Genomic DNA, 12,149 nt, shown 5'->3' with positions numbered 1-12,149 from the left:
ACGTTGACGCTTCCAAGTATAACTGGCTAGTCGTCGACGACGCGGCAGGCGATTTGACAAAGGAGGACGAGCAAGAGTTACTTAGATGGTTCGTTAAGAGATCGCATCACAGACAGACCAGTATACTATACTTACAACAGAATATTTTTGCGCGAACACCGTTCCATAGAACGATCAGTTTAAATTGTATGCACATTGTTGTGTACAAGAATCCCCGGGATAGAAGCCAGATAGAGCATTTAGCTAGACAAATATTTCCGGGTCAGTCGGGCTTTATAAGAGAGGCTTACGCCCAAGCTACGTCACAACCGCACACTTACATACTGCTAGATTTAACACCGAATACGCCCGACGAGTTTAGAGTGCGTGGAAACCAGTTTAACAGAGAACACGGAGAAATAGACGTATACCGACCTAAGCAAAAGTGAATAGAATGGATTGCCATAACGCTCAGAGTTGCGTTTCGGGGAATGAAATGCTGAGCAGACGACGGTCGTGGGGGGAAGCTGCGACTCGGACCACGACGGACGAAGACCAGGATAGCAATAGTAGCAGCAGCACCTATGACGACGACTATTCTTCGACGTCATACGACGACTACAGCGATGACTCTAGTACTAGTATAGACGATACGACGACGTCTACCACCACGAGTTCTTCTTCTTCGTTTGGGGACAGCGACGCGTTGCTACATTGTCGGGACGATGTAGCTTTGTATAACGACGACAGCGATAGCAGCGACGATACCGAGGACGACGTATACAGCGGAGAACGTGTCACATTCGCCCCGGGCGACGAGGGTGGTGAGCGACGCCGTAACAACAGCAGAGGTCAGATAATACCTCCTATACCAATACCCAAGATTGTTCTGAAAAGGAAATAAATAACCATAAATACGAAGATCGTGAGTTTTAGTCGTCATTTTATTGTACACCCTCGGAGTAGAGCGACACCCTTCCCCTGACACGAGTAAATTCACCGAAAATATGCGTCGCTCTAACGGTAAATTACACTCGACCTCGCGCTGTGGCGTGCGGAAGAGAACACCATGTGGTAAGAGAAAAGGTGTCGCCAAAGGCGATTCGGTCAACAGGGTTAAAGCCAACGCGGACATTATACACTACCTATGTAGGGCCCCAACCGCTGTCAGACGCCGACTCGTTAATTGTTTACCCAAAGAAGTCATAGACGCTTTTAGCGAGACAGCCGTTAATGTGTATTCCGGCAATTTACCTATGACAGATGATCAGAGACTCGGGTTAAATCGCAAGAAAAGAGCTCTTCATACCCTATGCCAGAGACACAGAGTTTCGCACGCTGGCAAGAGGAAAATATTGGCGCAAAGGGGTGGTATATTACCATTGTTGTTGCCTCTTTTAGCTCCAGTCGTAACAAACCTCGTATCGAGTGTGGTAGGGTCTATTACAGGCTCCAAATAACCATGCGATGTCCTCCTTTACTAAGATGGTCGTGCTACCTCAGGCAGCGTATTCCCGACTCGTACATTCCTCTCGCGACGAATGGTCAGGGTCTCGGGCAAGATACTCTCCTCTCCAAGGAAATGCTCTTTTAACGAAAGAAAGGCGAGACAATTTAGATGAAATGAGAAATGTTGTGTATGACGACGAGCGGCGAGTAGGGGATGTTGCGAATAGGACGTCATCTGTGCCGGTTAAACTACACGAGAAAATGTTGCGCTATAACGCCCTATTGGAAGACGCCTTAGATTTACAGTCGAGAGCCCGGCGTGTGGAAGGGGTAAACGGGAGTCGAGATGATACACATTTTCCCCGGAAGCCATTAAACGACACTAGCGTAGCAACGACTGTAGCTCCCGTGGTTAAGCCGGGAGTAACAACATCGGGTTTAGATGCCACGCTTTCTAAGGTTTTGACCGATTTACCTAAAACGTACAGACGAGATGCTAAAGATATTACCGACTTTATTAAAAACGATCCAGACTTGGGGGTGTCGGACGAAGGAACTTTGAGCTATAAAGGTTCGTCTCTGGGACCGAGACCTTGCGCGACGTATTACACGAGCTGACGAAAAAGAGGGGTAGTAAATACAACGAGGTAGCTGCTTTCCTGTCGTCGAGAATGGCAGACACTGGCGCGAGCACTGGCGCTATTAAAAACAGGTTATACACCGAGGGGGGCGACACTCCTAGGAGGTCGCGAAGGAAGAAGAAACGAAGTAATGAGGAAGGCTGGAGCTTGGACAATGCCGGAGGAGGGAAAAGAAAGGGCGACACACGTGGGTCGACAATTATCGACAATAGCTGGAAAAGCTATTAAGCCTTACTGGCTGAAATGGTTGAAACGCACGTATTATGATGTATCGAGGGGTTTTGATTCACGGGTTGGCCTCTTAAGAAAATTATCGGAGGCTAGGGAACGAAAGGGTTCTGTCAAACCTACCCCTGCTCAGGTAACGGTCTGGTTAAAGAGACAGCCCGCTTACAGTCTACATAGACCTCGCCCCGCCAAGCGCTTTCCTAGAACACCCTATTCCGCTACCATATGTAGAAAGGACCAGTTGTGGCAGGCTGATTTGTCGGACGTGTCGCGTATTAGCAAAGTCAACGATGGTTACAAATTTATATTATGCGTTATAGACGTGTTCAGTAGATACGCGTTTGCCGAACCGCTCAAGGATAAAAAGGCTAAAACGGTGACCGACGGTTTCAAAAGAATTCTGAACCGTGCTAAGCCTCGTATTTTCCATAGCTTAATGACCGATAAAGGTAGTGAATTTATCAACAGTTGTTTTAAGCATCATATTAGGAACGTTCTGGGGAAATGTTTTTATACTAGTCAGAACGATGACGTGAAATGTTCCGTCGTGGAAAGATTTCAGAGAACTCTAAAGACCCGGATATGGAGATACTTCAACACTGTGTCGCAACCTTGGTATGTCGGGGTATTGGCTAAAATATTGAAAGCCTACAATAACGCATACCACACTTCCATAGGACGTAAGCCTAGCGACGTGATAACTATTCTCGACGAGATAGCGGTATGGAACCACACGCGCAGGCAGCAAACGCAGTCAAAAGATTCCCCTCGCAAAACGTTAAATTCCCCAAAACGTGAGAAATACTTATTGCCGCAAACACCAGTCAGAATTTCGACGAGTAAAGGGAATTTTGTTAAAGGTTACGAGGCCAATTGGACCAGGGAAATATTTTACGTGGTCAACAAAGTTAGATATAGGAAACCGACTGTCTATAAAATACGCGACTACAATAGAAACGCTATAAAAAGGAACATTTTACCGGGATGAGTTACAAGTCGTGTCGGAGCCGGAGGCGTACGAAGTAGAAAAAGTGTTAAAGAGAAGGGTCAATAAGACTACGGGTAAAAGAGAAATACTAGTTCGATGGAAGGGATACCCGAGCAAAGAATTCGACCAATGGCTACCAGAAAGTCACATGGTAGGGATTTCCTCAAAAAGGGGTTGACGTGCATGAGGAAGCTACCACTACACACCATCCTGCTATGCGTGCTGATCGTATGCTACCTGTCACTGAAAGGTACCACATCGTCCGATCTAGCCGAGGATATAAAGAAGTTTGAAGAACCGTTGTTTGAATTACTGAAAGTATCGCTGTTTCTGGCGCTCGGTTCATACCCCTCCCGGCCTTTTAAGAAGTCGTAACAGCAACAACCCTCATCTGTCACCGAACGTCAGCGTATGGGAGAACAGCACCGCACATTATGAATAACGGTACGAAAGCGACAGATTTTTACATTACCCTACCAAGCGATGCCAGTCCCGAAACTCGACCGGATAATGTACAGCACACTTACACCGTAGATTTACCATACCCCCTGAAGGTAAACAGAAAGGATAATTGGAGGGTTGGCGTTAGTACTGTGCAGATACCCGTGACATGGCACAATTTACCCGTTCCTCATAACGCTTTCAGCACGTATATGACTGTCCCCGTCCGTGAGAGAGTGTATAAGAAGGGCGTGGTGAGAAAGGATAAATTCGGCTTAGAAACCAAATTTCTGGGGCAGATAATGCTGCCGCAAAGGAATTATATGGTCGCGAGACTCTTAGATACCATGAATAGCTCCATCAACGCGCGGTTGCAAGCCTGGCGTGAAGAATATCATAAACATAGTAATGCAGGGGGTGGTGTGGAAATCGATATAAAAATTGATAACGCCTAAAGAGACTAGTAAATATTTGTACTCGGTCTACATGGCCTCGGGCTTTGTGGAAAGCGATTTCGAGGGGGTCGATGCTGAAGAGGTGAGACATGTTTTAGGAAAGTGTGGTCCTAGATTCGACGTGTCTCCTTACTTGGCTTCCATGCTGGGTTTCACAACCGTAGTGCCCTAGGCGGGGGGCGACACCCGTGTATGCGTACTCGACCCCAGAACGACTCCCGTAGCCGATACGTGTTCCAATTTCTCCAAAGAACAACTTTTCCACAATATGTACGTCTATGCCGACATTATAGACGACCAGATAGTTGGTCACACAATGGCGCCTCTGTTGACATTGATACCCGTCAAAAGGAAAATGTTAAAAGATGTAGTATACGTGAGCGAAAAGAACCCTATTCAATATCTGTCTTTAAAATTTGACGAGATACGTTCTGTGACTATTCTTATAAGAGATGATCGCGGACGACCCGTATCATTTGCTAGCGGTTGGTCGGTGGTGATACTCCATTTTAAAAGCGAGGGATAAACGCGTAAGACGTCTGTAAGGGATGTACGGGAATCACATACCGGTGTACGTGGGCAGGCATTATGGTCAAGGTGGTGCTGGACTCGGGAATATTTTAGGCGCTATAGGTAGAATAGCGATGCCCCTGCTAAAGTCAACCGGTAAAATACTATTGAAGGAGGGAGCCAAGGCTGCTGCGGGTGTTGTGGGCGACGTGGTGACGGGTAGTTCAAAAGGGTCAGAAAGTATAAAACGACGTAGTAGCAGGGCGCTTAAAAGCACAATGAAAGGTGTTTTGGGATCGTTTCCATCAGGGGCGTCGAGCCATAAGCGTAGACTCGTTAGTACGGGTACTCAGACACCTCGTAAAAAAATACGCCGTCTAAAAGAGAGAATTCCGGATGTTGGATCCCTCCCGAGCAGAAAGAAGCGTAGGAGAAAGTCTAAGAGGCGTTTGGTATTTTAGTAGAGATATCATAACATTCATCACGATGTCGAGGGACACGGAACACGCGCAATGCGGTAAAAGCGAACTGGATTTATTTTCATTACCGGGTATGGTTTCCACGATGACGGATTCACACTGGACCAAATATAGTCCCGTTACAGGCCTCGGGCAGTTGGACGGCACCATAAGGTTTGATATCAATAACCCTATAAACAGCTACGTAGACTTGGCCGAATGTTACCTGAGAATTGTATGCGAATTTAAGATGACGGATGGTCATGCTACAGTCGCTGACAATGTGATGAGCGCTGATGGGGAGACGGTGACTAGACGTAGAGACGTGTGCGCCCTCGTGACAAATACTCTACATTCTCTATTTCGGGAGGTGAGAGTAATAGCGGGCTCTAATCAACTAGAATTAACAGACAGTTTGGGTACATACCCGTACAGAGCGTACATAGAAACACTACTGAGCTGCGATAGATCACAAATAGACAACAATTTGGTAGCACAGAATTTCAGTAAAGATAAGGCAGGGTGTTTTAATAACTTTTCTCTAGGCAATGAAGATTCCAACCCCGCATTCGCGAAACGACGGCAAAAATGTGTGCCCAGTAGGCCCTTAGAACTCGTTGGAAAATTACACTCTGATTTGTTCATGCAGCATAGATACCTCATAGACGGGGTACCTTTAAAAATCGAATTGATACGTAGCCCAAATAACTTCTATATGTTACACTCCACTACGGACGAGGCCGGTACTGGCATACCCGGTTATGCTTGCCAAATACTCTCAGCCGAATTTCATGTCAGACAAGTAAACGTAGCACCAGCTATTAGAGACAGCCATATTAGAGGTTTGACGCATGGAAGTACCGTGAAATATCCCATAGCCCAGGTGAAAACTACGGCACACGACATTCCCCAAGGCCTGAGAGAATATGATTCCGAACATTTAATAATGGGTCACATTCCTAAAAGAATAGTACTCGGTCTCGTTGACAACGAATCCTTTGGGGGGGTTTCGAACAAAAATCCTTTTAATTTCCAGCCTTTTGGATTGACGGAAATAGCCGTTAAAGTAAACGGTCAGGAGGTAGGCAAAAGATGCCATACCGTCAATTTCGAACCCGACTCTACACGGATGTATCAGACATACCTAGAGCTGTTTAGAAATACAGGGGGTTTGGGGAGAAATTCCACGCACACAGTAACTCTCAAAGAGTTTTAAGACGGCACTACATTGTTTGTGTTCGATTTAACGGGGGCGGTGGGGTAGGCTAGTGGTTAAAGTGTCCGCTCGTCACGCCGAAGACCCGGGTTCGATTCCCCACATGGGCACAATGTGTGAAGCCCATTTCTGGTGTCCCCCGCCGTGATATTGCTGGAATATTGCTAAAAGCGGCATAAAACCAAACTCAGTCAGTCAGTCAGTCAGTCGATTTAATGCACGATTTAGGTGCTGACATGTCACACGTGTATCCGAAGAGCTCTGGTAAGGTCGGCATAGAATTGAAATTTTCGCAGCCAACGCCCCGAGCTCTGACGTTAGTGTGTTATAGAGAGCTGGACAGCGTAATAGAATTTGACCACTTTAGAAATGCCGCTATACACTGACGTAGACGAGGTACGAGTTACATATCCTTCTAAAATGTTGTACGGTCGAGATTTGGAATGGTTTGGTCGTAATGAGCCTTTCCTCAAAAACAACTATGGCGGTATAAGTAGCAGAGATACTTTGGAAGAGGTGTGTGGTAATAAAATAGTCGGGATGAAGAGACTGAAATATCCTATACTGTTTATTTGCAACACGGACAGAAAAAGCGAACCGGGAAGTCACTGGCTCGCTTTAAGCGTAGAGGCACCCGGTAGATTACACATGCACGACTCGTACGGTATAGATTACACGCGAATATGGCCCGAATTTCACGATTTTGTGACAAAATACGGTCGTTTGCATTATTCCTACAACAGAGTTCGTGTGCAAAGTCTGTCGTCAGTAGCTTGCGGTCACCATTGTTTATATTTCGGTAGCTGGCGATCTCGAGGTATTTCTAAAGACGATATAGTTAGTCATTTCAGTAAAAGTAATACGCTTGCAAACGATTCCATGGTTTTCAGATGGTATGATAGTGCCAAGAAGAATATACTCGAGAACTTTAAGAGCTATGGATTTTGACGAGCGAAAAATTAGGTTATTGATAGAGCTGTAGGAATGTTGTCAATTTTTTTCCCACGCCGTCATCTCGTCGCAAAACCGGTCTTACTAGGCAACCATACAAGGAGGTGTTAAGCCCGGCTTTTAGCGCTTACGCTGTTAGGTACTCACAGAGATAACGACAGTGTTTGATGTAATAGGTATAATTATGTCCAGGACCAGTATTTGACCCCTTACCGTCCAATGGCAGGACGATGCGCCCTTAGGTCACGCCCCCCCCCCTATTCTTTTCGCACGTAGCCGCTGATGGTGTCGAGAGTATCACACACCCCAGCACGCAGTAGCTAGTTGGAAGCCATCTGCCCGAGAGCGAGGTTGTATATTTTGAGTGCTCCGTATAACGATGTCCTGCTGCTACGTTCCCGATTCGTATAATGACCAGAGCGATGGAGAAAGATGTAAACTTTTCTTCAATAAGAAGGGAGAAGTATCGCCATCAAAGGACTCTGGAAACGAAGACACCTTGTCGGTGGACGGGAAATATGGTATCCAACGTTTCAGTGATGATAATGTGGATTCAAAATTACCGTTTCACAACAGGGAGAATGGAGGAGAAACGGTGATAGACAGTTGCGGGTACACGCGGAGACATGTGGGGGGAACCTAGGAGGCTACTGACGGATTTAAGCCAGAATTACTGTTACGAAGCAATGCTCAGCGGCTACGCCAGGATGGTTTCTTTCCAGGACTGGCCAGAACAAATGGTTCAAAAGGGAAGACAGCTAGCCCGGAGAGGATTCTTTTATACGGGCGTGGCGGACAAGGTCGTGTGTGCATGGTGTGGATTAAGACTATGGAAATGGTGTGCAGAAGACGATATAGACTTTGAACACAACAGGTTCTCAAAATCACGTGCTCCGTCAGGTTTGATACTGACATGAGAACTGTTTTGTAAACTGAGTTGATTTGTGGGTAGAAATGTAGATGTGCATATTTACGAATAAAATTTGTGAAATGTTGTTTTTACTAGTCTCTGTTGCGTTTTATATAAAAGTGTTGACGTTGTCTACCTCGTGGGTATATTTTGGGGTGGTTTAAACAACGAGGGATACGGTGCTCGCGCGGTCTAGTATTGTAGAGAGCTTTACATAGACAGCCCGACTCAATATCTCTTTTGTTGTATTTGGTAGAATATAACCGCCTTCCCCGTGTTGTATTGTAGAGAGCTTTACATAAACTGGAGGGTGTGTTATTTTTGAGTGTCTTGTTACATTTGTTTTGCTGCCTAGTATTGTAGAGAGCTTTACATTGGCAGTACGACATTTACAGACCTCCTTCAAAATTATTATTCGTTCCCGCTTTGGGTTTACGATACGAGGTAAAGAACGTAACACTCGGTACCACTCTTGCTGCTTTGCCGTTTTCTACCTCACATTTTGTTTCATGTAGAATATCACCGTCTTACCGTCTTGTATTGTAGAGAGCTTTACACAGACGTGGTGGTCGTGTGATTAAGAGTGTCTAAGTGTTTCTTGCGGTCTAGTATTGTAGAGAGCTTTACATAGACAGCACGAGATTCCCTAGCCTCCTTCAAAAACTCAAATATTATTGGCACGCTAATGGTGCATTTATGAGGTAAAAACGCGTCTGAGAGCAGTTGAGAATTTAGCTTGACGGACGGATTCTTATGGCCTCCATTTTTGTTTGTGTGACGTCATTAGTAGGTGTCACATGCGCGCGCGCACTCACACACACACACGTACATGCACGAACACGTACTAGATGACCATTCACCCTATTTGTGACGGTTCAATGACCACGTGACGTCAATACCGTCGTTGTAGGTTGTGACGTCAGTGTGGCAGTATATTTTCGAAGTTGCGTCACCATCAAGTGACGTCACTACCTTCGTTTGTAGGTCGTGACGTCACGAGACCTATCGTCGTGACGTCATACGTGTATGACGTCAGTGTGGCAGCATATTTTCGAGGTTGCGTCACGTTACGTCACCTCGGAAATGTGCTGCTACCATACTACTATGTGTTAAAAATGAGGGTGATGTAGAGTATGGAGAATATATTTGTGCTTCAAGTACATTATAGTCCTCCGCCTTATCAGACGGCCCTGTGGCGCAACGGTAGCGCGTCTGACTCCAGATCAGAAGGTTGCATGTTCAAATCACGTCGGGGTCAATTCAAAATTTTGCTATTTTGAATAAAAAATGAAATATATCTTGACTGACTGACTGAGTTTAGTTTAACGCCGCTTTTAGCAATATTCCAGCAATATCACGGTGGGGGACGAAATATATCTTGAAAGAGTGGATTGTGTTGTCGAGTTGTCAGCGTATTTCTGTGTGTAAGAAATGAGAAATTATTACGATTTCAAAGTCGATGTAAGACTAGGAACAATTCAGAGGAAAACAGAAGATGTGTTAAAAACAAGGGCGATGAAGAGCATGGAGTATATATTTGTGCTTCAAGTACATTATAGTCCTCCGGCTTATCAGACGGCCCTGTGGCGCAACGGTAGCGCGTCTGACTCCAGATCAGAAGGTTGCATGTTCAAATCACGTCGGGGTCAATTCAAAGTTTTGCTATTTTGAATAAAAAATGAAATTTATCTTGAAAGAGTGGATTGTGTTGTCGAGTTGTCAGCGTATTTCTGTGTGTAAGAAATGAGACATTACTACAATTTCAAAGTCGATGTAAGACTGGGAACAATTCAGAGGAAAACAGAAGATGTGTTAAAAATGAGGGCGATGAAGAGCATGGAGCATATATTTGTGCTTCAAGTACATTATAGTCCTCTGCCTTATCAGACGGCCCTGTGGCGCAACGGTAGCGCGTCTGACTCCAATTCAAAGTTTTGCTATTTTGAATAAAAAATGAAATATATCTTGAAAGAGTGGATTGTGTTGTCGAGTTGTCAGCGTATTTCTGTGTGTAAGAAATGAGACATTACTACAATTTCAAAGTCGATGTAAGACTGGGAACAATTCAGAGGAAAACAGAAGATGTGTTAAAAATGAGGGCGATGAAGAGCATGGAGCATATATTTGTGCTTCAAGTACATTATAGTCCTCTGCCTTATCAGACGGCCCTGTGGCGCAACGGTGGCGCGTCTGACTCCAGATCAGAAGGTTGCGTGTTCAAATCACGTCGGGGTCAATTCAAAGTTTTGCTATTTTGAATAAAAAATGAAGTGAGGTGAGGTGAAATTGGGTTTGACGTCGTGCTTGAGAATATTTCGCTCATATGATGACGTGCATGCGTGTGTATCTGTATGTGCGGCTGCTTGTACTAGCCCAGACTTAAGCTGGTTTTATAGTGCTATCCCACTGAGATACCATGCCGGAGTGAAGCATGAATACCCCACTCAGACACATTATACTGACTCCGAGCCGACCATTCCTTGTTGTACCCATTAATGCCGAGCGCCAGGCAGGGACCAACAAGTACCATATTTTAACGTCTTTACGTATGACGCGGTCGGGGAATAAAAAATGAAATATATCTTGAAAGAGTGGATTGTGTTGTCGAGTTGTCAGCGTATTTCTGTGTGTAAGAAACGAGACATTATTACAATTTCAAAGTCGATGTAAGACTAGGAACAATTCAGAGGAAAACAGAAGATGTGTTAAAAATGAGGGCGAGGTAGAGCATGGAGTAAATTGACTCTGTTCGAGACCAGAAGGCAAGTGGACCCAGACCCATGGAGGAGACCACCCCAACATCTCCGAGGCAGTTGAAATGTTCCAGCTGGTGCAGTCCAACACCGAGGATAGCGTAGCGCGTCTACGTGTACATCCACAAGCACTACCACGCAGGCGGCGATACCGAGTTATCAACAGACGGATTGCGGAACTGAAAGATGACCTGAGGAACGGACACCTGTCTGAGATTGTGTACACCGATCATGTCTCGGAGGTTCTTCATCTTGAATAAACAATGATCTCATGATATGAAAATTAGGTAAACCAAAAGGTACCATTATTATTACACATATCCACCAGAGAGTAAAATTTCTACAAACAAAGTATCAACATGTCGACTTCGTCATCACCTTGTGTTTTTAAGTGCAATATATTGATGCATTATTTGACCATAAATAGAGTTGTGTCCAGCTTATTTTATATTATGTGTTATGTATATTATGATCGTAGTATATGCTATTAATGTTCTATTATTCAAGTGTTAAGTTTATGTCAATCTAGAAATGTTATATTATAACTCCTTGTTACTTTTATGTCTTGTGTTTGAATAAAACTGACATGCAAGTTAACACTTGACTTGAATGTGTACGGTAATTTAATTAATCACCCGCGAACGGTACCGGGACCGCCACAGTTGTATATCAGAGAACCATTCACTATGCCCAGGAGCGCCACACTACATTTCGCTACAGAAATTACAAATGTGGCGGTCCCGGGTATAAACCGTAGAAAATGGGTACCCGGTATTAATCTTCTGGCGCCTCACAGGCAGTTTGGATTATCCAGAGTAATAATATCTATGAACTCTGTAAGCGCATTGAACATCAACTGAATGTGAAACCGTGTTTATTTCAGCAAGGGGGCCACCGGTCTATTATACAGGTACATACAGCATCATTACATGAATCAATTATGAAGCGCCGTAAAATGACTCTTTTTGTTAACTAAAATTGAAAACGTTTGAGCGTTTCGTGAAACAAGAAATACATATTTAGCTTGAGTGCTGTACCCTTGATACCCATGGCATTCCTCAGGATCAACGAAAGTCTCTGATGATGAATCGTATCAAAGGCAGCGAATAGATCCAATAATACCAATAATCCAACCTTTCCATCACCAGGTGATGTGAAGAGGTCATTCAG

At 44.7% G+C, this 12,149-nt stretch overlaps 1 protein-coding gene across 1 annotated transcript; it reads left to right on the top strand.

The window, feature by feature from the left end:
- The first annotated feature begins 433 nt into the window (after positions 1 to 433).
- On the top strand, positions 434 to 11,239 carry LOC124265230 (lisH domain-containing protein C1711.05-like). The gene is made up of 2 exons (XM_046700024.1): positions 434 to 830; positions 10,986 to 11,239. The coding sequence occupies exons 1-2, from the start codon at positions 434 to 436 to the stop codon at positions 11,237 to 11,239; spliced, it is 651 nt and encodes a 216-aa protein (XP_046555980.1).
- The last annotated feature ends 910 nt before the right edge of the window (positions 11,240 to 12,149 follow it).

The sequence above is a fragment of the Haliotis rubra genome, unplaced genomic scaffold, assembly GCF_003918875.1.
Source record: "Haliotis rubra isolate DU_JTF1 unplaced genomic scaffold, ASM391887v1 Scf968, whole genome shotgun sequence".
Lineage (NCBI taxonomy): Eukaryota > Metazoa > Mollusca > Gastropoda > Lepetellida > Haliotidae > Haliotis > Haliotis rubra.
Note: the sequence above shows the minus strand (reverse complement) of the source record. Positions and strands in the feature narration are given on the sequence as shown.

What these genes read in the sequence shown, in the direction of transcription:
- LOC124265230 (XM_046700024.1), top strand. Translation starts at nt 434, where the DNA reads ATGGATTGCCATAACGCTCAGAGTTGCGTTTCGGGGAATGAAATGCTG. An exon ending in ACGCCGTAACAACAGCAGAG is followed by an intron (nt 831 to 10,985) that starts GTCAGATAATAC and finishes GTTCGAGACCAG; the next exon opens with AAGGCAAGTGGACCCAGACC.